General features: G+C 43.2%; 3 protein-coding genes across 6 annotated transcripts; 2 read left to right on the plus strand and 1 right to left on the minus strand.

Annotated features, from left to right (window-relative positions):
• Positions 1-437: 437 nt before the first annotated feature.
• Positions 438-4,088, plus strand: ATP5MF (ATP synthase membrane subunit f). The gene is made up of 4 exons (XM_028705447.2): positions 438-585; positions 1,653-1,760; positions 2,925-3,041; positions 3,921-4,088. Exons 1-4 carry the CDS (start codon positions 570-572, stop codon positions 3,947-3,949), a joined length of 270 nt encoding a protein of 89 aa, XP_028561280.1. The 5' UTR covers positions 438-569; the 3' UTR covers positions 3,950-4,088.
• Positions 4,089-5,410: 1,322 nt separating this feature from the next.
• On the minus strand, positions 5,411-14,134 carry CPSF4 (cleavage and polyadenylation specific factor 4). Its single transcript, XM_028705446.2, has 8 exons — positions 13,996-14,134; positions 11,847-11,897; positions 10,674-10,826; positions 8,660-8,755; positions 8,199-8,292; positions 7,032-7,104; positions 6,474-6,644; positions 5,411-5,534 (listed from the first exon to the last, which is right to left on the minus strand). Exons 1-8 carry the CDS (start codon positions 14,096-14,098, stop codon positions 5,466-5,468), a joined length of 810 nt encoding a protein of 269 aa, XP_028561279.1. The 5' UTR covers positions 14,099-14,134; the 3' UTR covers positions 5,411-5,465.
• PTCD1 (pentatricopeptide repeat domain 1) lies at positions 14,053-25,791 on the plus strand. Of its 4 annotated transcripts, none has more exons than XM_028705442.2 (9): positions 14,053-14,195; positions 16,464-16,982; positions 17,617-17,757; positions 18,838-19,056; positions 20,751-20,852; positions 22,096-22,866; positions 23,269-23,385; positions 23,662-23,844; positions 25,581-25,791. In XM_028705442.2, the coding sequence occupies exons 2-9, from the start codon at positions 16,512-16,514 to the stop codon at positions 25,764-25,766; spliced, it is 2,190 nt and encodes a 729-aa protein (XP_028561275.2). In that variant the 5' UTR covers positions 14,053-14,195; positions 16,464-16,511; the 3' UTR covers positions 25,767-25,791. The 4 variants fall into 4 exon arrangements, with proteins under 4 accessions (XP_028561275.2, XP_028561278.2, XP_028561274.2 ...); XM_028705441.2 differs by lacking the exon at positions 14,053-14,195 and adding an exon at positions 14,556-14,688; XM_028705443.2 differs by lacking the exon at positions 14,053-14,195 and adding an exon at positions 15,666-15,733.
• The last annotated feature ends 724 nt before the right edge of the window (positions 25,792-26,515 follow it).

The following is a 26,515-nucleotide window of genomic DNA, read 5'->3' on the forward strand; positions in this document are numbered from 1 at the left end:
AATAGTTGTTAAAACCTTTTTCAAAAAAAAGTATTTGTGTGTGGTCAGTTTCAAAAGCAAATCTCATTAATTCATTGTGGCTTGGACAAACATTTCGTCTAAGTCCTTTATTAAGAGAGTATTTTCTATGCGAGAGCTTATTGCTTCTGGGCTTGTTGTTGTTGTTTTGCTTTTGTGTGTATTTTCTTTGACTGGGGTATTTTTCAGCTGAAAAGCCGTTCTGGCTCTCCTTCAGGAAAGAAAAAAAGCGGAATATGAAGCCCTATGCCTGTTTACTCAGGAAGCAAATCCCACTGCCTTCTGTGGATCTCGCCCCTTAGGTACGCGCGGGCCCAGGATGGTCGCCAAAGACACCTGTGAGGAGTACATCCTGCTCTTATCCAATCCCTTGGCTTCTCTTTCCCACCCAAACTAGCTCCGCCCAGCCCAGCCCCCCAACTCGCCAGGCCCGCCCATTACACCGCCCAAGGAGAGGGCGACCTTCTTTTCCCACGAGCCCCCGCGCGCGCAACCTTCTCCCGGCAGCCCTTGCGAGCGGAGGAGCAGGGAGGCGCTGCGGCAGGTTCAAGATGGCGGACCGACCCGGTAAGCGCTTTTGGAGGGAGGGAGACGCCAAGGTGACCCGGCTCCTGTCAGGGCTTGGGAGGTGCTGGGATTAACTTGCTCCCATTTCCCGGAGAAGAAGCGCTTTGTGGAAGGAGAAGGGAGCGCCTTCTGAGAAAAGAGACGCCCTTCTCAATGTAGCCCTGGGTACAAGCGCCAGGCCGCTGCTCTTCTTCATTGCTGGGGTTCGCTCTTGAGGCCACCGTTTCTCACCCCAGCCTTTCTCTTTGTTGCCGCCCAACAGCTCTCCTTTGCATTTGTGTGTCAGTGTCAGGGAGAAGTTCGGCAGACAAAGCTTCGAACTCCCCTGCCCCCCACCCCATAAGAATAACCCAGTGCAGGCACGTTCAACTCCCAAGAGACTGCGATCTACTCCCAGTATTAAAAAAAATCTGGCAGCTTTTTAATACTGGGAGTATAAAACCCATTGTCATTGGAGGAAAGAGGAGCGTGCGTGCGTGGGGTGGGTGGAAAGAGTTGTTGAGCTTTTTAGGGGGAGGGTTGCCCAGAGATGTTGAGCTTTTTTTTTAAGGAGGGTTACAAGAAATCGCTGACAGTCGCAAGCAGCGATGAAGCCACCTATCGGCCGCCCACCTTCTTCCCCCACCCCACCGGCGGGGAGAAAATAAATGTCAACGTGGCGCCCACGGAAATAGGTCCTGTAGATCACGGTCGACCGGTTGGACATATCTGATCTAACGGATCATGGCCCACCTAGGCCAGCATCCTGTTCTCACAGTGGCCAACCAGATGCCTCTGACCTGAGCACAGGAACAACGCTCCCTTCCTGCAGTTTCCAGTAACTGGTATTGGGAAGTATTTATAGCCTCCAACCGAAGAGGCTGTGCCATAGCTGTGATGGCTAAAAGCCACCAATAGCTTTCTTCTCCATGAATTTGCCTATTCATCTTTGGAAAATGTCAGAAGTCGGTGGTCGCCTCCGAGGGGAGGTGTGGGGGAGAACCTTATGTTACCACTTGTTCCTCCTCCTTGGAATAGGGATGGGTAAGTCATAGCAGATGCCCACCCTCACATTCTTTTTCTCTTAGTTCCAGTAAAAGATATGAGGCTGCTGGATGTAAAAGTGGGGCAGTTGCCAAACTGGTTAGCAACTCGAGATTATACCCCAGCTGGGTTTGTTACGAGTATCCGAGGAGGTGAGTGTCTGGGAAACATCTGATGTGGAGCATATATTTGTGGCAGGAATTGTATGCATGTGATTGTCTTGCTGAATATTTAAACTGTTCAACGCCGACATTTTGTGTGCAGATAACCACACATTTGTGTGCAGTTAACCAGGGTCTCAGAAGTCTCCTATTAGGTTTATGCCAATAGTGTTATGCCTGAGAAGCACTGGCAGGATTCAGTGTACAACAGATCACACTTTCCATTGAAATACTCTTAATTTGCCAACGAAATAAAGGCTTCATGGGGTTTGACAATCTAGTTGTGATCCACCTTCAGATTTTTAATCCCACTTGATGCATTCACAGTGTGATCCAAATACATACTTGGGAGTATATTTCTATTGAATTTGGTAGCATAAAAGTAAAAAGGCATAGGATTGAGCCACAAGTCTCCTCGGTCTTGCAGCCAGATCCTTTGCATTTCTACTCGTGACTAACTTCCACTGAGCTCATTGGCACACTCAAATAAATGCACACAGAACTACAACCCTGAACAGGCAGTTTCTGGCCTTCGTTCCTACTTATTTAAAGGACTTGTACACCACCCTTCAGTTTAAAACAAACAAAAAACAAGCATATACTAAAAACTGCAAAATCAACAGGAGTAGCATAAAAACATACAGAGGCAGTGGCTGCTTATGAATAAAAAACCAGAGGGCTGTTACCCCATGTAGAGCTGGCAGTAGTTCTGCAACATCTCAAGCAGGTTTTTATTTCCGAGCCCAGCTACTTGGACAGGAAGGCATTGAACGCAAGGCCTCTTGCAAAACCTTCGTTCTTCTACAGAGCTGCAGCTTTAACCTGAGTTCCCAGTCCCTTTCCCTTTGTTCTTAAGCATATGTCTTAATGTAGCCATTTTAAAGTGTTTAGATAAACTAAATGGTACAGCCTTGTTGTAAAATCCTGATTTTTGATAAATTTCCTACTTGGGCTATAAGCCGAAGTACACTAGCTAGAAAGGTAGGTCTCATTGAGGCCACTGAGTTCAATGGAACTAAACAACAGGCTGCAAAAGTAGTGATATTGGGCTGAAGACTTCCTTATTCTGTTAGCTTTTTAGTGTAGCTGTCACTTATCACTACTAGGTGTTCCTCTGCTATCTGTATGGCTAAGACTACGCTCCTTTTTCACTAGGCTATGACAGATTTGTCAAAAAGTACATTGATGTGAAGAAACCAGGCATTGGTGGCGTCGCCATGATGCTAACTGCCTATGTGGTTCTCAGCTACATGTGGAGCTTCGACCATATAAGTGAGTAAAACTTTCATTGTGTGTACCTAAAAAGCAGCAGTAAATACAGTACAGTCGCATCTTTCGCACATTTATCTTGCACGATTTCAACTTTACATGATAAATGCATGCAAAGCAGAGATCTTTTAACCCCCCTCCCTTGCTTACTGGGCAAGCCCTGCTCAGCAGGCAGGCTCTGGGGTGCTCTTGCAAGATACTGTGGGGCCGTCCCAGGTTCCCACAAGAACTCGCATGACCACCCTTAGGCTTCCAGAGCCAACATGATGTGATGGCCTTGCTTGGGGGACAAGGCCCACTCAGTGCTCTGGCTCTGGAAATGTAAGGACACTAATGGGTGGTTCAAGTATAGCAGTTTTTGCATATGTGTACCTTCCCTGCGTAAGATGTGATTGTACTGTAAGTCCTCTGAGAGGAGAATTCTTAATGCTTTTAGGGAAAGGCATGTGTGCTGTTGACTTTCTGCTCGTGCTTCATGCCCCGACCTATGGTGGATTGCATCAGTTGCACTCTCTCTCTCTTCCTTTTGAAACTACTAAAGTTTCTTGGGATACCTAAATTGAACTTACATGGCCAAAGTATAGCTCCGAGTACTTGTCCTGGAGAAATGGGGAGGTTGTGTTCATGGGAAATTTGTAAATTTCCCAGATGCATATAGCTGCTTACTGTTGGGAACCTGAATGTTTAATTGGATGCCATGTTGCTGTCAGGCGTTAGGTAAAACCCATTTTCCCCAGGTATTTGGTTAATGATCGTCTACAGTATGTCATTGTTTAGCTTTGTCATGGTAATTAGAAGCTGCTTTGAACACACATGGAAATATGGGATAAACCTTTTAAATGAAGGATGCACTTCCATATACTGTTTGTTTTGGCTATTCAGAGCATGATCGCTGGAGGAAGTATCACTGAAGCTTGATGGACCAGAAGAATACAAGCTGCCATACTGCGACTCGTAGTGTTTGCTTCAACTGAATGCAGATTGGCTCTTACCTTCTAGACTCAACAGTGTATTCTGTGACCAATAAAAAAATATCTACTTTCCTTGTGACTGATGAAACTAATTTGATCACTGCAAGGTAACAAACAAACTGATCCCACAGCGGGCATGGGGGGGGGGGGTTTACATTAAGTTGGTGCTTGAAGGGATTGGTAACCACAGCCCATGAGTGAATAATTGCCTGAAGTTGTAAGGAGAAGGAGTAAAGAGCATTAGACATAGTCAGTGCTATTAACAAAATCTAGAGACTATATGACATCCTTGGAACTTACTCAAGTCTGCAGAGTAATTTAGTTCAGGTGACTGAAGCTGGGTGCATTTTAGAGAGCCTCAAAGAAATAGTATAGCTTCTTTCCTTTGGTTTCTCTAATAAGGGACATTTAATGCTCTTGTTTTGCAGCAGGAAGATTCCTTAGTAACTCCTTAGTAAAATTGAAACCACTGTTCCTGCTATATAACTGCTCAATCTACAAGATAACCTTATGCACTTGGTAGTTTTTAAAAATCAATTAAATATCCTGATTTATGTTGTGATGCAGGACCTGTTAGTTCTTCCCAAGCATGTGCTCCTTTTCTGTCCCCCAAAGTCACACTTCATAAATTAACATCAAAGTATCTCCCTTTAAAATAGGAAATAAATGCTTAAAGATAGTTTGGGCAACTCTTGATAATGGGTCAGAATTGTATGACAAATTTCAGAAAGTGCAGATTCTACCATCAAAATTCAAGTATAGTTCTGTGGTAGGATTGTGGAAAGGTGCTTATGAAAAGGTACATATAATCTTCATGTAACATGAGTTTATACACACACGTGTCCCTCTACTTGAAACTATGAATGCATAATAAACTTAAATACCTTTGCTTTTCAACTCTGACTAATCAGTTAAAAGGACATGAGCTGTGTAGCTTTGTGACTTCATCTTGGCTAGAGAGGCAAGGACATTCTACTGGACTTCAGCATAATGCCAACTCCTTCCCCCTCCCCGTGACATACCAATAACCCTTAGACCAAACACTTTACAAGGAAGGCATGGGTGTAGATTTTAAGCATGTGCAGAACACAGCATAGCTGTGCAACTCATGACATCTCATGAGCTAATTCCCACCTTCCACCCATAGCCAAGGACTGCTGAAAAAATGAAAGACTTCCAAGCGAAGGATATTGGAACAAGGAGTGCCTATTCCAAATATTCTATTTTGGAAGAAGGCTTGTGTATTAAGCTTTTCTCCAGCCTGCTTCCCAGCTGGGCAGTCTGAATAAAGGCAGGCACCACTTATGTTCTAAGACATAAAACAAATGAAATACAAAAAAAGGTTGTGGGTAAGTAGTCCTCAGTAGGCTGTCCTTTTCATTTAGTCACTGGGGGGAAAAGTTCAATGTGGTTTCAGGCAAAACTCGGCCCTCATATTTAAAAAGGTGCTGCTGGCTCATTGTCCGCTAAGGAATGCCAAATGTCCTTTGGTGCATCTGTTGGCATAATGTCCTTTTTCACCACACTGGAGAGAAGACAAAAAAAATGAAGCTATTAAAATGCAGGAAGTTAAAAGCTTCAAATAAAAACATTAGCATGAATGCAAATGATAAGCGTGAAACCTATCTTCCTAAAGTACTCCCAAGGTTGGAAGTCAATAGTTTATATATGACTGAAAATTTGAATTGGTGCCTTTCCCTGTGGTGCTGCTTTTGGAAGTGGTTGGTATACCTTTTGAAAGCAGTGACAACAGAGTAAGATGCCAAATGTTAAACAGCACTAAATTTAATCTATGGCTTTAAGTAATGTTCATTTGCAACCTCAGCTTGAATTTGGTACTGTTCAAAGCCACATCAGGTGACAAGTGGGCATGCCTTGGTCCAATCAGCCTGGCAAGGCAAATTAGACCATCAGCCAGAGATTTGTCATTGCTAATATAGATAGAGGGGAATTCTTTACCCATCCTGTCAGACACACTGGGAGACAGATAATGTTGTACCTGGGTAAGTTTTTTACTTGAGAACTACGGAATTCAACTTTGTTGCCTTCCATTGCAACAACTTCCAGAGGTGTAGCGATATTCACAAAGTTGTTTTCACAAAGGTGTAAGCAGGTTCCCAAGACAGAGATGGAGTTTCCTTATTCAATACCTATCCCTTGCTTTGCTGCTTCATACTCTTACATATTCCTTTTTAGATTATCCCTGCAATTAAAGGACTGTCTTCTTAAACATTACAATAGAGTGCTTGGAGGTTTTAGGTGCTTATATGTAATAATGCAAAGTAGTGCAAGTCCCTAAATCCCACTATTTTTCAAAGTTGGTTGAAACAACACTCTCCACTTGGATGTATGAAAATAAAATGCAACTATGTTTATTTCACTTTCAAAACTCAGGATTTGAGGTGCAGAGTTTTAAGATTCTCCAGACAATCCTTTCCCCTACAACCTGTAGGCTTCAGCTTACCTTATAACAGGTGACCTGTTCCAATGGCCGAGGACCCCTGTTCCCCATGCTGTTGTTTTGAGACTGCATAACTCCAATGACCTGTGGGGTCCTCTGTTGGTTGGGAGAAGAGTTCTGACTCGTTAACTGGATGAGGGATGATGACCTCTGTAGTGGTGGATTGTTATTTTGCTGAGAGGGGGGAAAGCAACCCACACATTGATCAATTCAGAAAAAAGTACCATTGCCCTGAACCATGATTGAAATGCAACTACCCCCAAGTATGTTTCTTTTTCCCAAGGCTTCTACAAATGCAGTATGCAACATTCAACCTTCAGATAGCAAGAAATTCCCACAGTACCTGACTAGAGAATGGAACACCAATGGTGCATAAAAAGATATACCCTTCAAATAAAAAATGAAGTTCCTCACAATGATTTCACAATGGTGCTTTGCGATTTCTATTCTCTGAAGGATATAAACTGTATGTTTGGTGTTCAACTATTTCAACAACCTTAACTCTCTGGGCATTCAGAAGATGCTGCAGAAGTCTGTAGATGTAACTGGGGTACTGCATACCTTTTGTTGTGGCTGTGTTGGTGGAGGCAGTGGTGGTTGCTCTGTGGTTCCCATGGGAAGTTCAAATCGAGGGCTAATTTTAAAAGAAAGTGTACATAAGGAAACATACAAAGATCAAATTGACCCTCAAACCACTGACATCTCCCCCTTACAGCTTCAGAATTCATACCTGTCCTGAGCAACAGAAAATAATTCCTCTCCATGTTACATTTTGCTGCTTGGATACAGAAACTACAGCAATGAGAAAGTATTTTCTACATACAGTGCTAGTACAGGAAGGAGAAACAGATTCTCCCCAACCAAACCATTCAGAGGCCAGTAACCAACAACCAGAGCAGCTTGAGGAAAGAGCCCACCCTCAAGGCTAAAGAAGCATGAGGTACTTTCTCTTCCAGCCAAATTGAGAGATGCTTACAGGGCTAACACCTTGAGACAACTTTTGGGAACAAGCTGCTAGGGAAAGTCAAAACTCTGGGATACTGTCAACCTGACAATATCTTCCCATTTTCAAGTATGATAGCAAAACACCCTGAGCAAAACCTGAACTCTATGCAAGCCTGCCTTATTGGGAAGCCAAAAGCCTCAGTAGGTTAAGAAATATATTTGTGAAATGCAATAATCATTTTCCCAGACCATTTCACTTCCATGTGTTTTCTGACAGTGAAGGAGGGCCTCACCCTACACCGGATCTCCTCCCAGCTGCTCCAGAAGACAGGGCCAAGCTTTGAGACCTTCAAGTGTACAAGAGGCCCTTCCCATATGGATCGTATCTTAGCTCCAGAAAGCAGGGCATTGACGGGGCTCTGCAGAACTTTCTTTCCTCAACCTTTCCTAACTTTCTGGCTTCTAAATCTCCCATGTCTTTCTTACTACTATGGAGCTCATTCAGAAATGGGTTTAAAATGTTTTCTTCAACCCAAAAAAGAAGAGTCCAGCACTTTCTCATCACACATTTGAGGAATATTCTGACCATAGAATCAGCCTAAAAGATTTCCAGGATACATTTGAATGGCAGAGGGCATGGTGGATGAGCCCGTGACACTTGTGAATGAGCCTGGGGCAACTTTCAAAGAAATTAATATATACCAGTGTATGATATAGAAGTTATGATGTATAAGGTTAAAGGGGAAACATAAAACAGCAGAAATAATCCTGAAGCATACTCACTGCATGAATTTGCAAGTGGGGCCCTCTGGACAGAAGCCTACCAGATAATTCACACATATAACACGTCGAGTATGTCTGTGCCTACAGAGGGGGCCTGCAATAAAAGATTTTATGGTTATATCTGTTATATGCAAACACAGGAAACATTCAGGATACACAAGGCTCGCTGTATACACACAAAGCCGAGCCAACCAAGGCTACCTGTGATTTCTGACCATTCAAGCTGCAAGGATTGTGCATTTTCAGAGATTTTCTCACTACCACAAATAGAAATTTCCTAGAAATGAAGACAAATTCTTAAGCAGCCAACTCTCATGCCAGACATCAGGGATGGGACTCTCCCAAGGTGCAAGGTGTTGCAGCTTCACATTATGGTTGCAAAGCAAATCTATGTTGGAAGTCAACACAGATGCAGGCTAGCAAGCTACACAGCCATCGGCAGAAATATGAGGTATACATACCGTGTTTACAAAAACCTCTGTCATACCAAGGGCAATCTTTGATCTTAGATTCTGGGTCAATGTGCAAGAATGGGCATTCCTTGTTGCTGCATTCCCCTGCAGTAGACAAACACTGACTTTACTGGACCAACCAAGAGAGAAAGAGCATTGTGCATCAGCATCAAGATCAAACAGTTTTCCCAGAACAATGATACAGCATCAGGAAAAACTTGAATGCATATCTTTTGCTATTCACAAGAATCTTGGCTTTCTAGAATCTTGGCTTTCTTCTGGTAGTGTAAACCTTCTCTAGCCAGATAAATAAAGATTCTAAAAAGTTAAGCATAAAGAGTCATATTCAGAATGAAGACAATTTAAGGTTTTTACTTATGTTATACTAAATCACCTCCTGCCAACCTAACAGTTTGAAAGCATGTCAAAGTGCAAGTAGATAAATAGGTACCGCTCTGGCGGGAAGGTAAACAGCGTTTCCGTGCACTGCTCTGGTTTGCCAGAAGCGGCTTAGTCATGCTGGCCACGTGACCCGGAAGCTGTACAGCGGCTCCCTCGGCCAATAAAGCAAGATGAGTGCCGCAACCCCAGAGTTGGCCACGACTAGACCTAATGGTCAGGGGTCCCTTTACCTTTACTAAATCACCGCAAAGTTGGTGTCACTTAGATATTTTTTCACTTCAAGTGCAACCCAAAACAAATAAGGCATATAAAAATTATGAAATTCACAGTACGTTATGGACAGCACAGCACATCATGAAACAATGATAACTAAAAGTGCAAATTTTCGAACAGAACTACTCCATGTATGACCATATGCCCACACTCAAGGGTTATACACATATTTGATTATTTTGTCCTAGAAACACTTGGGAAGAGAAATTCTAAATTGCACCAGACAGCATAATAAAATACAGAATTTGATGTTCACTGCAAGTAAGTTTAGCTCAAAAACCAGCTCCTATTGGAGAGAACTGCAAGGTAACGTATCTCGTTCCCTTGTGTTACTGCCAATCCTAATACATGGCCCCAAAATGTGTAAAGCAGTATGATTTCACATGACCCAAACTACAACTCAAGGCTGATGTGTCTATGGAGACCTAGGACAGTACAGTATAGCAACCAAAATATGGAATTACAAATATAGTAAGAATTTACTTCTAAACCACTGGTTCTTGCCCAGGTGAGGGAACCAACCTTTAAATTAAAAACAATAGAAAAGCTATTGCTCAATAGGACAGGCCCACTAACCATTGGTTAGCAATGAACTGCCAGTTAGAAAGATTGCTCTGATTGAACAGTAGAGCAAAGCTTTTATAGAGTTCTACACACATAGCCATACATCATAAAACATCAAAGGATGTAAAATGTCAGGCTCCACTGTGTTAGCAACTTCCCCTCATTCAGCTTTTGCACTTATCACACAGTTGCCTTGACAACCAGGCCTTCAGAAAGGAACTATGACATTCCATTCCCACATGGCCTAGGAAAGCTTCAAGGAGATGCTAGTTTAACACCCCAGTGCTAACTTAAAACTGTCCTAGCAAAACATTCTGACTAGCTGGAAAAAAATACTCCAGGGTCAGATAAGCATGGAATGCAGTGATTCAGTGGTTTACACAATGTGGGAGATACACATGAGAGTTACACAATGCAGGAACACCAGAATCGAATTATTCATTGGTACATTCTATATAGAGAATAAGTGCTATTGGATAAATACATAAAACAGCTACAGCAAAATCTGTATCAAGAATCTAATATCAAAATTTATACATCACAAAGTTGCAAATTTCTGTCATCAGTGGGTGGTGTTAGGCAAGCATCTCCTCGTGGAATTGTAATACAGTATTGACCTTACTTTATGGAGCTATTGTAAGGATTGCTGAGACAATATATGTGAAGTACCCTCAACATTTTAAAGTGCTTCATAAATGTCTATTTGTATTGAGTGACTTCCTCTGTACAAGGCAAGCCTTCACAGTACCAGTAAAGCTCACGCAGATACCATATTTCCTCTTACCATATTTTGAGTAAAAATAACACTCTGGCATCTTAGTCATGTCATATTCATGCAAGAATTCACACTGGTCACCCTTCTTGCACAGCCCTCGTAGCCAGTGTTTGCAAACCACTGTCTTTTCGCCACTGATGTGCCGGAAGGGACACATTCCTCCTATTGTGCAGAAAACAAGAGATAAAAGAAATGCTCTTTAACACACACCCCATCTGAATTATGGGTAGAAAGCATCAAGGCAGGTCTTACATTTTTCCTTTAGGTCAAAGAAACATGTTTGGCTCACAGAGCATATTGTTCATAGATAATATATGCAGAACTAACATGGTAGAAACAACTTCTCCCCTCATAGTCTTCTAGGCAGATAGGATGACTAAGAGATGTCAAAATGAGAGGAGGGTCCATGAATAGAAAATCATGTCTTCTCAAAAAATCATAGAAGCTTGGAAACCACGAGATCCTAATGTATTACTTTTATTCTGATACCTGTTTGTAAGTCAATGGGGTCAAAAAAGTAGTTTTGTTGTACCAGGGACTGATAGTCTGCTTGGAGGCCCTTTAGTTCTACAAAGTTTTGTACATCTTGAGCAGGGAGAAGAGTCGGTGGAAGAAGATTGGAAGAAATTTAAAGACTATTTACAGAAATACTGCAAAATTAATGAATGTTAGAATGATGTGGGATTGAAGTTAAGTGGTTTTCAGCAGTAATGTTATAAAGATGTGTAAAAATGGATTGTTAACAGGAGATAATCTAAAGTTATAATATATTAAGATTAAAGATTAGGATAAAAACAAAGAGGGAAAGGATTTGCTGAACCAACTAATTGAACTGGATACAAAAAAGGAGGTGTGAGGAGGTCTGGGGAACAAGCGAATGAAAGATAAGACACGGAAATATTGAATTGTTTTTAACTGTTTTTACTTTGTATTTTTTCTTTTTCTTTTTGTAACATTTTGAAAACTTTAATAAAAATCTTGGGGAAAAAATAATACAAAGTTTTGTACATCTTATGTCCACATACCTAACAAGACTTCCTTGTTTTTCTGTCAAGTGGTACATACACTGATGCAGTATATAAACAATAAAGACTAACTACTGATTCACAATAAAGGACTGTGGTTTATTAATTGGCTTTGCTTCATCTTTTTCTAGTACAGCAATTTGCAGGTGTGGCTTACCTTTTCCACAGGCCGCTTTTAAAAAAAAGTCACAGACAGCTGCACCCGATTCTGTGGAAAAAGAGATTCACAATGAAGCTCCCTATATCCCACACCTCTGTAGTTTCAACAGTTGCATTAAAATGAAGACCGCTATACAAATTAATCACTCAAGTCTTCAGATGGAAATTTACCCAGTATCATCTAATGAATTTATGGCTGAGCACACATTTCATATTCTTTTTTTAAAGTCCATATTCAGACTGTCACAGCACTGACAGGAACTGCTGGGGCAACATACAGAGCGTTCCTGAGCCTCTCATAGCTATGTAACAAGTAGAAGTCCAGAAAATGTTTTCCTAGCATTTCTTCCCTTATCCTGAGAATGTTTTGGATAACTTGAAAGCCCACATGCACCATGAAGAGAAGTTTGTACTAAGCTGGCTACCTATTTTGTTCACCCAAAGCTTGCTTGTTTTGAATTCTCTAAAGTGTTATATAAATGCTAGCCGTTATTATTATGCTTCCTACTGCGGCTTTGGGGGCAAGGAAATAAGTTATTATTTTTGAAGGCATTTTTTGGTGCAGTTTTATGGAAAGTTTACAGCTGTTGACTATTTGACTTCTCAAATATCGTTTCAATCCTACAAAGCTGCATCTTTGCTTTTACTCGCTAGTCTACCACCATCATCAATTTATCAGTCAGCAGGCCAAAATTAAAACCATACAATGCATCCTTTTATTAAGTACAGAGTAAAACACAAAGTATGACATAAGTGTGATTGATGGAGGGCACTATCAACAGCAACTAGTCATTTATTGATTGATTAAAAGATTTATATACAGCTATAGCATTAAAATAGCAAAGTGGTTTATATAATTTATATACATAATAACACACAAAAATTAGAATCGGAGACTCATCCACTAATTATGGAAATATGTAGTCTTAATTGCCTACGTAAGCCTGGTGGAACATTCTCAGCTGGTGTTTAAAAGTTGAAACAGAAAGCACCTGCCGAAGCTCTACTGGCAGAGTATTGCACAAGACCAATGACACTAAAGACCATAATTTGTGTCAATGTCAAATGAGCCTCAGCAACTCAAAGGTAGGGCAGGCAGCTAACAACACTCCTGCAGATGATCTGAAGGAATGAGCTGGGATATAAGTGCTCAGGCAGTCCTGAAGGCACTCTGGATCTCAGTTCTTCAGGGCTTTGTAAATGTATACAATGAACTTGACTCAGTAGTAGATGAGCAGCCCGCACAGATTTTTTAATAATGATGTTGAATGTTGTTGGCCAGGTGGTCCTGTCAGCTGTCTGGCCATTCTATTCTGCATCAGCTGGAGCATCTGGACAGACCCACCAAAAATACACTGCAGTAATCCAGTCTTGAGAGTACCGCCACATAGTTATGATGGCTACATCTGGAATCTGGACTCTGGAATCAAGAGTCAGCATATCTCAGAGTCCTTTTCTACGGAACAATAGGAAGAGAAAGCTGTTGCTTTCATGTGCTACTGGAGGGTTTTCCAGTGGAATCTGGGTGGCTGCAGGGCTCTTCCTACATTAGGATTTTAAGTAGGTTCAATTTTCCCCCTTTTAAATGAATTTGATTCATATTTTAATCCATCCGTCTCCTCTTCAGTGACTCACAAGGCAAACCTACACTGCCTTACTCAAAAATAAGCGCTGCCAAATTCAACAGGGCCTACTCTTTCAAGGAGAAGTTTCTTCTGGGGAGGGGAGTTATTCCAGAATGTGTTTTTGGGATCGTAAACCACACGACTGATATAATTTATTTGGATAACACTTAAATCCCAGAGACTTTGAAAGAAGCTTAAAAAACAAAACAAAAACCCTCAAAACCTAGATGCAGCAGTAAAAATTATACATCCTCATGGAACAAAGATTGCTCTGTCTCCCTTCCGTGACGTGTCCTGCAAGTTAGCACCTCCCTCGAAGGCCCCTATTCAGTATATTGGGAATAATAATAATAATAATAATAATAATAATAATAATAATAATAGCAGCAATGTGTGCCTCTGCCTCCCTCTCCCTCCGTCTTCATTTCCACCGGGAAGAGCAGAAGGGGGGGTGGGGTCTGGGTCTGCCTCTTCCTGCGCGGCCCTCCCTGACCTCCCTCCCTCCGCCGCCCCCTCGCGTACTGTCCATGCCCGGGAAGGGCAGCGGCTGCGCCCCGAGCTGCTGCTCCACCGCGATCTCCAGGTCGAACTTGATGTGATCCACGCTGGCGATAAGTTCCTGCATGGCGGCGGCGGCTGTGCGTTCGAGGAAGGCAAGCAGGGCAAGGAAGGGAAGTATCTCCGCTCCCCTCGAGGCGCTTCGGCTCTGAGGGAAAACTGAGGTAAAACCAAAGGGCGGGGCGAGCGAGGAGCCTAACGCTTGTGTGCGCGCGCGAGTAAGAGGGACACCAGCTCCCTCCAATCCCAACGCGACGGGCCTTCGCGAGGGATGCTGGGAGCTGCGGGGCTTGCGCACGCGCACCCACACGGCCCGCCTCCGCTCTCCGGCTCGGCCAATAAGACTAGGCCCCGCCCCTTCAGTTGGGTGGGCGAGGTTAAAGTCCCTCACGCGGCCGTAGTGCGTGTCTCTGTCTCACTCTCGCTTTCCTCTTTCCGGCCCCGCCTCCCCTCGCTTAAAGAGTCGGAAGCATTGTTATGGGGAGGGAAGAAGAAGGCGGAGGAAGAGCGAACCAATCGGCTCTCGCGCCGAGGTGGACCTATCGCCTCAGCCCGAACGAGAAGCTCCGCCTATCACTTTCAGAGGGCGAGGCGTGCGGGGAAGTCGGGATTCGCGAGCGGGAGTTCTGGCCTCGCGCGTGGAGGGAACGTTGGCGGGTGAGTGGCGGCCCATGTGCGCGTGCGCGCAATATAGAGGGAGGAGGAGGTGGTCGTGGCGCCTCATGGAGGCTCCTTCTGCCTCGGCCGTGTAAGAGGGTCCCAGAGTCGGCCTCAGCCAGCGCAGCACAGTGGCCAGGGGTGACGGGAATTGGAGTCCAGCAAAACTCATGGAGGGCCTCAGCTTTCCCATCCGAACCTGATCCTCACACTGCTCTTGAGAAGAGTAGTAGTAGTAGTAATAATAATAATAATAATAATAATAATAATAGTTTTATGATTTTTATTTTATTTCTTTACCGCTTTATTATTTTAAGAAAAATCTCAAAGCGGTTTACAGCATATTAAATCAATAAAGCAATCTGAAGAAAGTCAAATATAGAGTATACAGTCAAATAAACATAACCTAAAATATTATCTTAAAGATCATATTTATAGTCCGAACATTTGACTGGGTTGCCCCCATATAAAACATAATAAAACATCAAATACTGTATTTAAAACCTCCCCGATACAGGGCTGCCTTCAGAGGTCTTCTAAAGGCTGTGTAGTTCTTTATTTCCTTGACATCTGATGGAAGACACCACTGCCTAGAAGTATCGAATGGGGGGCTTCTTCCCTCAGCCCTGAGAAGCTTCGTTCATTTGTTTTGTAAATTTTACGTAGCGCCTGATTGTAAAAAAAAAAAAAACGACAACACCCTCGGAGCGGTTTACAAAAAGAAAACAGTAAAATGGAGGGGGGGAATGCAACCCTACTTTCAAAGTTTAAATGCTAGAACTAGAATTCCTGACACCCGCAAAATTGTTGAGCTTTTTCCATCGTGTTGCCATGCACCCGAGTTTTCCCTGACGTTTTGCCCCCGGCGCTATTTTTTACACCCAAAGACAAGGACATGTCAGGAATTTTCCTGACATATGGCAAGCTTATTTCTAAGCACCTGGGTAGGCTTCTCTAAACAGGAATATTCTTTTCAGCAGGCGACGAAAACAGCACGATGAAGACGCCTGCTTGATCTCCATAGGCAAGGAGTTCCAAAGTGCAGGTGCTGCCACACTAAAATATCAAGTTGTTACAGATATGGAATGGGTATTATGGTGGAACCTGCAGTATTGCCAATTCCACCTGTCAAAACAGTCAAGTGGAAGCATTTAAAATAAGAATCTTTGTTTGAAATGTTTCCACACAACCTTTCACCAAAACAGATTTCAGAGCAGCATATAATAGTATAGGTAAAGTGTTGAATGCAGTTGAGTTTTACTCAAAACAGACCCATTTAAATTAATGGGCCTCAGTTTATTATTATTATTTTTACAATCAATATAATGCAAAGTACGGATTGAAAAATCAACCTAAAAGCAGGAGCAAGCTAACATGCAAAGTACAATAAACTCAAAATTATAAATTACTTAAAGCGTCTAACTAAGGCTGCAGTCCTGTAACTATGGCTAACTTACCCGTTGAACTCAAGAGGCCCATCGGGAACCTGTGGTCCTCCAGACGTTACTGGACTGCAAACCCCCAACATTCCTAGCAGTAGGCCTTGCTGGCTGATGGGAGTTTGGAGTCCAACAACATCTAGGGAGCCCCAGGCTCTCCATCCCTGATGTGATACAACAATTTGATCAGTGCTGTGTTTACTTTTTATGATCTTGTTTTACTTTTGATGTATCATTGTTTTAATGTTTAACAGAAGCCACTGCAGGTTTGTTTATTTTTTATTTTTGAAAAAATTAAGGATATAGATATATAAAGGTTTTGGATTTGGATTCTAGGAGATGGCCGTCTAATCGGAGAACAAGGTGACGAAAGCGGGTACCACAATGGCTTTGCAGCTGATATACCATTGCTTCCCTGCAGGACTTTTCACTGTGAGAGGTTCTTTCTATCCTTGGCTGTGTTCTACTTCCAGATTGAGGTCCATTTCAAAGAAACATTTGGCAGGGCCTAGAAATGCACATCATCTCAGATTTCTGGCCCTGAGACCTTTTAGTTCATCCCCAGTGGTCTACAAGTTACACAGGAGAGATCCGAAAGAGACACACTCTGCCACCACCCCTGAAGCAGCCAGCAATGAAGAAGAGAAATTTGATGACGACGAAGGCTTTGGGTTGTTGTCTCAAAAATATTCTTCTAGACAATTTTTTCACAAAGCTTCTGAAGAATTTCACGATTTGCAACTCAAAAGCCAAGTGGAGGAAGAGGAAGAATTGGAACCAAAACCCAGACAAGGTCCCAGGAACACTCCGTATTGGTATTTCTTGAAGTGCAAGGCATTGATAAAAGAAGGCAAGGTCATTATCTCAGCTGTCTTCATTGCAAGAGTATTGAATAGACTTGCATAGCTAGTGAAAGGCCATTGCCCAGTGCTCGAATAGAGCACCTGCCAGGGACTCTGGGATGCCACTGCTAGTCAGTGTAGTAGACAATATTGGGCTGGATCAGGGTTAAGGAGCCTTCAGTCCGCAGTCCTAATATTGGCCAAGCCCATACCCAACACCATATCATTGACATCACCAAAACCCTGTGCACAGTGCTTTGCAAGCCTCAACGACCAGCTGATCCTCAGGGCTTGTGAAGCAAGGTGTCAAACCATACTGACAAAAATGGGTCATCCAATGCCACTGTGATGCCCACCTGTCACACATGGCCCGTAGAGGTGGGGTCAGTAGACAAGGCTTCTGCCTGCACCTCCCAATTCGTGAGCTAGATGAGCAGTGTGATCTTGTGCAGCCGTCTTCAACCTATTCCGACCTGGAACCTGCCCATGTTTAATCCAAAGATACACATTAAAATGCCAATGGGGACTTTTCCCGTGGAAGGGTTGCCCATAAGGGAATTTGGTCTTTGGGCCGAGAAAGGTTCCTCAGGCCCTGCAGTAGCAACAGTTCCTGCTGTGTCCTCACAGTTGTCCTCTCTTAACTGTAGCTGGCAGAGGCTTTGAACCTGTTTGAGGTACAAATGCTGAAGGAGGAACGTGTTCGGCCAGAAGAAAGCAACTACACTGTCCTGATCGGTGGTTGTGGCAGAGCTGGCTATGTGAAGAAGGCATTCAAGCTCTATAACGATGTAAGTACTCAGGTTTCGTTCACATAAGGGAGAGAGCTGCTGTCAAAAAAACCAAGCCAGGGGTAGTTTTTGTAAAACCACCCAGTGTGGCTGGTGCTGATGGGCGTAGGCATCCAATGTCATCTGGAGTTCTCCAGGTTCCCCATCTCTGAACTAGGGAACTCTTGTTGCCAGAGAAGAAATGGAAGACAAATGTTTTGAGGCATCTTTCATTCATGTGGAGAAAGGTGCATCCATCTCACCTGCTGCTTTTGAGCTGTGTCGTGTCATCCCTCCACCACACCCCCTGTGGCCTTGTGGATGTTGTTGGACTCCAACTCCCATCAGTCCCAGCCAGCATGACAAGTATGATAAGGAATGATGGGAGCTGGAGTCCAGCAACAGATGGAGAGCCACAGGTTCCCCAGCCCTGTTCTAGTGAGCTAACTCAAAAGCAGATCTCGCCTTCCATTTGTTCATTCAACAGGCATCCCATTAGCCAGCATCCTGGTATGTGTTTTTGTGCAAAGTTTCTAAACTGACAAGAAAACGCAAATTAATGGCCTACGATGCATCAAATTAAAAAAAAATCAGCAAGTTTGCCTGGGATGTCCCTCTGATTCTTTGCAGTAGGAATCACATAGCCATGTGGAATTTTCATTTTATTTTAATTCTATGGCACGATGAACAGCATATGACAGAGGAAACACAAGGACTGTGAAGGTATTCACAGTGACTCTTGCAATTAGTTAATATGACGGGTGGGCCGACATACCTTGCAGAGTTTATTACTTTATTTTCTTAATTTAAATCCCCATAATCGAATCCCCATTACATCCTCCCATCTTAATAGCGACTCTGGCATCGATTGCTTGGAAGTATGGCTCTCAGCGCTTCCTGCTGGAAGTCTGTGACACCTGCAATATTTTCTTTAAAAGTTTTCCATTCAATATACAAGTCCTCTCTTGTCTAATTGGGATTTGCATAATTGACTCCTGTGCATTACGATACTTTCGCAGAGTATCTGTTCTATTCCTGATACCGCATAATTCTTTGAGTATTTTTATGAAGCGTATCTATTGCTGTTTTCTTGGGAGGCAGATGAAGAAGCGAGCCTTGACTCCGACTGATGCCACGTACACAGCCCTGTTTAACGCCTGTGCAGAGTCACCCTGGAAGGACTCGGGCCTGCAACATGCGCTTAAGCTACGGCAGCAACTACTGAACAAAAACATTGAGCTCAACATAGTCACGTACCATTCTCTGTTGAAAGTGTGTTCCCGCTGTGCAGATCTCCGGGTGTGCTTTGACATATTGAAGGTAAAGAAGCTTCTGGTATAAAATTTGGGTTGCTTTAATCTGTGTGTGTGGTTTTCTATGCAAGTTCCTTTTGGAACTGTGCAGCAGAAAGTGGCATATATTATACGCAAGGAAATAAACTGCATGAGCTTGTAGTAAATGCCCATCCAACACTTTCAAACAAACAACATGGAGTGGGGAGACTGCAAAATGTAAACAGTGCACAGGATTGTGAAATGTTGCAGGGTGTGGGAATGAAAATGTTGGCTTCAGACAAAGTTGTTACTTCTGTTTCCAGGTTTTCAGAATGCTTTCCAAATACTTAAAATGATTTGCATAGAATCATAGAATTGTAGAGCTGGAAGGGACCCAAGGGCCATCTAGTTCAATCTCTTGCAATGCGGGAATCACAGCTGAATAATCCCTGGCAGGTGGCCATCTAACCTTCTTAAAAACCTCCAATGAAAGGAGTGCAGTCCATTCTACCATCAAACAGCTGAAATATGCTTAGTCAGAATCTCATTTTTTGGTCATTTGAATCCATTGGTCCGGGTCCTACCCTCTGGAGCAGCAGAAAAAGCTCCACCATCCATGCAACAGCCCTTGAGATATTTGAACATAGCTATTATATCTCCTCTCAGTCTCTGCATTACCATACTAAACATACCCAAGTCCCTCAACCGTTCCTCATGGGGCTTGCTTTCCAGGTCCTTGACGATATTGGTTACTCTCTTCTGCACATGTTCCAGCGTCAATATCCTTCTTAAACTGTGGTGCCCAGAACTGGACACAGTCCTCCAGGAGGGGTCTGACCCAAGCAGAATAGCATGATACTATTATTTCCTGCGTATTAGCTTTTTTTTGCTGGTGCATCACACTGTTGACTCCCGTTAAACTTGTGGTCTGCTAAAACTCCTAGATCCTTTTTCACATGTACAACTGGCAAGCCAGGTGTCTCCCATCTTATATTTGTGCATCTGGTTATTTGTGCCTGAGTGCAGAATCTTACATGTATCTCTCTTGAAATCCATTTTGTTAGTTTTGGGCCAGTTCTCCAATCTATTAGAATCAGGATTCAAGGTGACTTTATCGTCTGAGGTATTAGCTACCCCTCCTGGTTTGGTGTCATCTGCAAACCATCATTTTAACCAAGATACGCTATCTGAACATTAGTTTTTGTAGACAAATTTCTGATTTCCCATAAAATTTCACCCCCAGTCCTCACAAATTGGTAAATCTGCAGAGATTCTGTTGCTTTTAGTGGGTTCCTTTTTTGTAAACAGGTCCATCTCCTGCTGATTTTTGGTCTGGTTTGGAACAGAGAGGCATGTAAATCCAACTAAAAACTCCTGTTTGCCAACAAGTTAGAATGTGGAATAATGAAAGTATTGTTTCTAATCTTAAAGATAATTAGACAGTGCATGACATTTAGTTTCTTGCAGTACAAGGTTGAAATTAGCTTTCCCAGCTGACCTCCGCAATAGTATTTGTGAACACAGTATTAATGGACATTTGTACCTTGGTTAATTTAATTTGAAAGTGTCACTTTTGGCCTTCTTAGACTTTCCTGAATCTTTTTATTATTATTATCTGAGACAGAGAGAGAGATGTTTTCCATTTGAGCTACAAAAGAGCAAATGTTTCATTAAAGATTTCTATTGTGGAATAAGTGTGAAATAACTGTATTCATCTCCTTTTTTTTCTTTTTAATTAAGGAAATTGTCCACAAAGGCCATACGGTCACCACAGAGACTTTCAACTTCCTGCTTATGGGGTGCATAAAAGACAAAGAGAATGGGTTTCGCTATGCCTTGCAGGTCTGTATGTTCCTTTCCTCTTTACAGCCGAACAAACCAACAAAGAGCTTAAAGCTTGCATTCACTCTGACCGGTTTTCTTAAGCGATTGATTCTTCTGGTTGTGATCCTTAAATTTCCATGTATCTTATAGAACTAGGGAGCTATATACATCTTAGATTAATTTTATTGCTAAATTTGTATCCCACCCTTCCTCCCAAAGGAACCCACGGCAGTAGACAGCAAAATGTTAAAACCATATAATTTAAAATCAAATAAAAACCATATTTAAAACAATTAAACACCATCTCATTTTTTTTTAAAGCATCATGCTAATGATTGTGAAGTTGTGCTGTCAGTTCTGAGTTGCTTTTTAAAAAGACAAGAGAGAATGTGTTCCTCTTTCGTTAATCACCATTATGTCATTTGCAGTTACTTAGCATGAATGTTAAAACATTTGCCTTCAGAACACAACATGTACCTTGGAGGTGGGCAGGAGATAGGATCCAGCCTGCAGACCTGATTCTGAGCTACCCCCGCAGGCTACTTTGTTTATTGCTCACAGTTTGTTTGGAGCTAAACAAACCACGGGCCCCATTTCAGACGTAACCCAATGCCAGGAATCATGGTCTATTTCTCCTGCATGCTGTGAGGGAGGAGCAACATGGATGAGATTGGTGCTTTCACAGTATACAGTGGTACCTCGCAAGACGAATGCCTCGCAAGACAAAAAACTCGCAAGACGAAAGGGTTTTTGGTTTTTTGAGTTGCTTCGCAAGACGATTTTCCCTATGGGCTTGCTTCGCAAGACGGAAACGTCTTGCAAGTTTGTTTCCTTTTTCTTAACACCGTTAATACAGTTGCGACTTGACTTCGAGGAGCAACTCATAGCACGCGGTGTGGTAGCCTTTTTTGAGGTTTTTGAAGACTTTGGTGATTTTTGAAGCTTTTCCAAAACTTTTCCGAAACCGTGCTTCGCAAGACAAAAAAACTCGCGGAACGAATTAATTTCGTCTTGCGAGGCACCACTGTACACTGTTTTACGGTGATGTGCAAACTGAGCTACTAAGTGGCTTTGGAGACAACTGCTGTCTTCCAGGCTCCAATCCCAAGAAGCAAATTCCTCTGAATACTGAGGCTTACTGCCGAGTGAACACATTTAGGATCAACTTGTCTGTTTCCCATTAGTGTAAGAACTGTAATTATATGGATCACCTGGGGTACATTTCTCTTTTCTCTGCCCTGACTTTCCTTTCCAAAAACAGGTTTGGCAGCAGATGCTTAAACTGAACTTAAAACCCGACAGTTACAGCTACAACTTGATGCTCGGTGCTGCCAGAGACTGCGGCCTTGGTGACCCCCGTGTAGCTTCCAATTTGTTGCTAGGAACTTTTGAGGAAAGCCCAGCTATCCTGAGACTGGAAGCTGGTAAGCAACACCGGAAGGCGAAGGGTCGGCGAGGAAAGGAAGTAGATGCTGGAGCTGCAATGCAGTTTGATGTAGAGATGTTGGAAAAATGTGTGTTCCTGGAGGACAGAAAACCTGAGCAGCAAGTCTATAGCCAAAAAAGCAAAAGCAAAAATGACAATAGTGCAAAGGCAGAGACTGGCGATATCTCTACTTTGCCAGATTCTGCTGCACCCAGGGACTTGGGGATCGCTGATAAAAAACAGGTGGCTCCAGATGTGGCAGAAGCAAACAGTCTGTGTTTTTCCAAAGCCTCCTTCAACTTCCCCAACTTGTTGGACTCGCAGCCGCCCAACGAAAATGTGATCTCCTTAGGGACGGTGGCAACCCCCTCCAATAGACTGGCACTCATTGGGAACATGGAGGGTTTCTTAAAGAGAATGAAGGAAGGTGGTGCCACGTCCAGTATCAAAACTTTCACACTGCTAGCTGAGCTGGTGCAGCCCAACAGCCAGTCAGAGTCTTCCTTGTTGACGGTGATGGAGGAGCACAACGTGAAACCAGATATAACTTTTTTTAATACCTTGGTGAGGAAGAAGAGCAAAGGAGGAGATCTGGAAGGAGCAAAGGTAAGATCACGGGCATATGAGTGTGTGTGGGTCAGGGATGGACAGTCTTCAGGCTTGCAGGAACTACTGTTTTTTACCAAAACCTGATACATTTTCTGCCCACCCACTGGTGTAGGCCATAACCTTTTGGAGAACAGTGATGACTAAGAAGTACAGCTACTTTGCATGCAAAAAGTCCCAGGATCAATCCCTAGCATTTCCAGGTAGGACTGGGACAGAACCTTGTCTGAAATCCGGTCGGTGTAGTAGCCAGTATTGAGCTTAATTGGCCAGTGGTCTGACTGAATGTAAGGCAGCTTCCAATGTTCAATTAGCTTCATTCGTACACATTGCACCACCTCTCAGCATGAACCTGAACAGGTAATCTGGACAGCTGTTCTCACATGCCTTTGTATATTACAGAGCCTGCTGCCCCTAGTGCTGAAGGAGGGACTTTCTCCCAATCTACAGACGTTTTGCAACTTGGCAATAGCCTGCCGCAAAAAAGAGGATGGGCTGCAGTTACTCTCAGACATGAAGGTACAGAAAACTCAAGCTTTTAAAGCTGTTCTGCATGCGGCAGACCTGGTGGTTTTGATGGCTACATGTTCGTGAGTAGTTCTGTTAACATAAGGGGATCTTGTCTTTCAGCCGTCCCATTAGCTCCTGTAAGTGGCCATTGCAATCAGTTGTATAGTGTGCAAATCCCCATCTCCCCGGCTTTGGGAGCAGTAATCTTGTTATACTGTGAGACTCCTAGATGTGTAAGGACTTCAGAATTACCTTTGTCTGACAGTCTGGGGCTGTGTTTTTCAGCGTTCTGGAATAAACCCCAATGTACAGATCTATGGTGCGCTTGTAACTGCAGCTGTGAAGAGACTGGACTACGCCTACCTCACAGAGATCCTTGCAGATATGAGTAGAAACCGTGTTCCTCCAAATGAAGTTGTCCTACGCCAGCTGGAGTTTGCAGCCCAGTATCCTCCTAACTTTGATAGGGTGAGGTAACCTTTTGTTTTCTGCAGAAGCTGATTTATACTCGAGAGAATTAAGACCACATATTATATGCACAGTTCTTTGAACACCCTTGCAGTTCTGTGTCCTCTGCACATTTAACCAGATTGCACCCAGTTAAGTGTGCATCAGCCTTCTCCCAAAATATTCCTTTCCAGATATTTGCAATCAAACTCTCATCAGCCCCAGCCAGCATACCGCATTTTTCGCACCATAGGACGCACCGGACAATAGGACGCACCTTGTTTTAGAGGGGGGAGGGAAAAAAATTCTCTGCCCAGCGCCCCTTCCGCGAAGCGGCAGGAGGCGCTGCGCAGAGAGGGGGAGAATTTCCCCCCTCTTGTTTTCCCCCTCTAAAACAAGGTGCCGTTTAAGGTGCGTTCAGACGCCTTCAGGCGGCTACCTTGGAAGCCTGGAGAGCGAGAGGGGTTGGTGCGCACCGACCCCTCTCACTCTCCAGGCTTCAGGTTCCTTTCGACCTGCTCTTTGGGGCTGGCGGGGGGAAGCCCACCACCAGCCCCAAAGAGCAGGTCGGGGAGCAGCGCAAAGGCGCGCGGCTATAGAGGCTCCTGCCATAGCTGCGTGTCACCTCTCCAGCCGGTAGAGGGTCGCGGGGCTATGCTGTCTTCGCTCCATAGGACGCACACACATTCCCCCTTCATTTTTGAAGGGGAAAAAGTGCGTCCTATGGTGCGAAAAATACGGTAATTTAGTAGTCAGGGATAATGGTTGGGCACCAGGTTGAGGAAGAAAAATGTATAGGATTGCTAAGTGACCGCAAGTATACTGTATCTAAAGAAAGGCCATTATACCAGCATCTACTTAATTGGATAAAGGTCTTCTCCATACAAGTTCTGAAGTGTGTCTTGCACCAATGGTATTAATTTCAGTTGACATTTGAAAATGTACTATTTACCCAGACCATGGGACAAGGTGAGAGGTTAGATGAGCCAGTGTGGTGTAGTGGTTAAGAGTGGTAGTCTCGTAATCTGGGGAACCGGGTTCGCGTCTCCGCTCCTCCACATGCAGCTGCTGGGTGACCTTGGGCCAGTCACACTTCTTTGAAGTCTCTCAGCCCCACTCACCTCACAGAGTGTTTGTTGTGGGGGAGGAAGGGAAAGGAGAATGTTAGCCGCTTTGAGACTTCTTAAAGGGAGTGAAAGGCGGGATATCAAATCCAAACGCTTCTTCTTCTTCTTATTCATTGCATGTTTTAATTCAACACTGATACTGTGTGTTTTCTGCAGAAATGTTTATACACCATTGGGTTGTATTCAGTGATATTCCTACGCATTGAAATCTATGGACATGACTTGTTCACTAATTTTAATGGGTATGGGCAACATTAGCTACAGCCCTCTAATTTGTTTAATGCTATGAATTACTGCCCTAGGGCTATTTGATGAAACGTGAGAAATCCAGTAGTTTCCAGTTTATCTCACCTGTGCTCTTTAAGAGACCACCAAACACAACTGGTAGCAGCCAGACCTGGTAACACTTCTAGATCCCATTGATTCCAGCAGAAGAGAGTTTAAGCACTTGCTTCCCTCTACAGAAACTTTTTAATACCAGCACACTCCTCCACAACTTCCAAATAAAAGCAGCAAAAGATTATGTAAGCTCCTGGCAAGTCTAAGAAGCAGTTTCTCACTTCTTAGAGTAGAACTAATCTTCTCTTGCTATTACAGAGTGTTAATTCTCTCCTCCTTTTCCTCTTGCAGTACAAAACAAAGGACTATTACCTGGAGAAAATTAATGGCTTTCGATCCTACTACTTCCGCTGGCTGAAGTGGATGGAGGCAGAAGAAACACCACACCCTTGGGCAAAATACAGAACTCCTAAGCAGCCAGAAAACAAACATAATACAGAAGATGCTCAAAACTACAGCAGCCAGAGGAGGTGGTAGAAAAATAAAACCAATGCTAATACTCCACAGTGGTGTTGGAAAGTTCCTTTTGCCTTCATTTTGTGCCAGCATTCTTGTCCACATTGGCTTTAGAATTTTTTTTTACAAAAAATGGGAGTGAATATTGCTACTCAGACGCAAGCCCTGCTATGTTCAGTGGGATTTACTGCCAAGGAGGTTTTTATAGCAGTTGTGGGGAACCTTTAGCTCTTCAGATATCAAACTTCAACTGCCATCATCCCTGGCTAATAGTGGAATATTTGGAATGCCAAAGGTTTTCCCTTCCCGATTTATAGGGTTGCGACAAAAATGAAGACCTCACACATTGCAGTATGAACTGTTGTAATAAAGGGTCCCTCTTGATAAAGTTATTTTTTTGTATTTTCTGCTCTTAAAGAGACTTGGTGCTTTTTCCCTTTAGTTCCAGAAGGGTGCCCACCCCCCATTTTCATGCAAGTATGGAATTTTATATTGGATGCAAAATTTTGTTTCCTTAAGTTACCTTGGTTTTCATTATTAAAACACAAGTTTATAGGGTGTGAGATTTTAAATATAAGCCTGAAGGCATAGGCAATTCCTATAAAAGTCTTGGTGCACAGGTAAACGGAAAGCTTGAGTTTTATTGGGTATTTGAGAATGAGGGGCATTGTACCTCCTCTAACAAGCAGCAGTTTAGCAAACTTACACAGGTCCTTTGTCCCACTTTATTGCTAATTGGCAGGCCTCCTGGGGAAGTATAACATATTTAA

Source organism: Podarcis muralis, chromosome 14 (assembly GCF_964188315.1).
Source record: "Podarcis muralis chromosome 14, rPodMur119.hap1.1, whole genome shotgun sequence".
Classification (NCBI taxonomy): domain Eukaryota; kingdom Metazoa; phylum Chordata; class Lepidosauria; order Squamata; family Lacertidae; genus Podarcis; species Podarcis muralis.

Bases quoted from the DNA above. Each gene is read 5' to 3' on its own strand.
- PTCD1 (XM_028705442.2), top strand. From the start codon at position 16,512: ATGGCTTTGCAGCTGATATACCATTGCTTCCCTGCAGGACTTTTCACT. The intron at 20,853-22,095 runs GTCTGTATGTTC...TTCCAAAAACAG, and splicing joins GGTTTCGCTATGCCTTGCAG to GTTTGGCAGCAGATGCTTAA. The intron at 23,386-23,661 runs GTACAGAAAACT...TGTGTTTTTCAG, and splicing joins AGTTACTCTCAGACATGAAG to CGTTCTGGAATAAACCCCAA.
- CPSF4 (XM_028705446.2), bottom strand. From the start codon at position 14,098: ATGCAGGAACTTATCGCCAGCGTGGATCACATCAAGTTCGACCTGGAG. The intron at 8,756-10,673 runs GTAAGAGGAAAT...TGTCTACTGCAG, and splicing joins TTATTTTTACTCAAAATATG to GGGAATGCAGCAACAAGGAA. The intron at 7,105-8,198 runs GTGAGTATGCTT...TTTTAAAATTAG, and splicing joins CCCACTTGCAAATTCATGCA to CCCTCGATTTGAACTTCCCA.
- ATP5MF (XM_028705447.2), top strand. The intron at 1,761-2,924 runs GTGAGTGTCTGG...CTTTTTCACTAG, and splicing joins TGTTACGAGTATCCGAGGAG to GCTATGACAGATTTGTCAAA. The intron at 3,042-3,920 runs GTGAGTAAAACT...TTGGCTATTCAG, and splicing joins GTGGAGCTTCGACCATATAA to AGCATGATCGCTGGAGGAAG.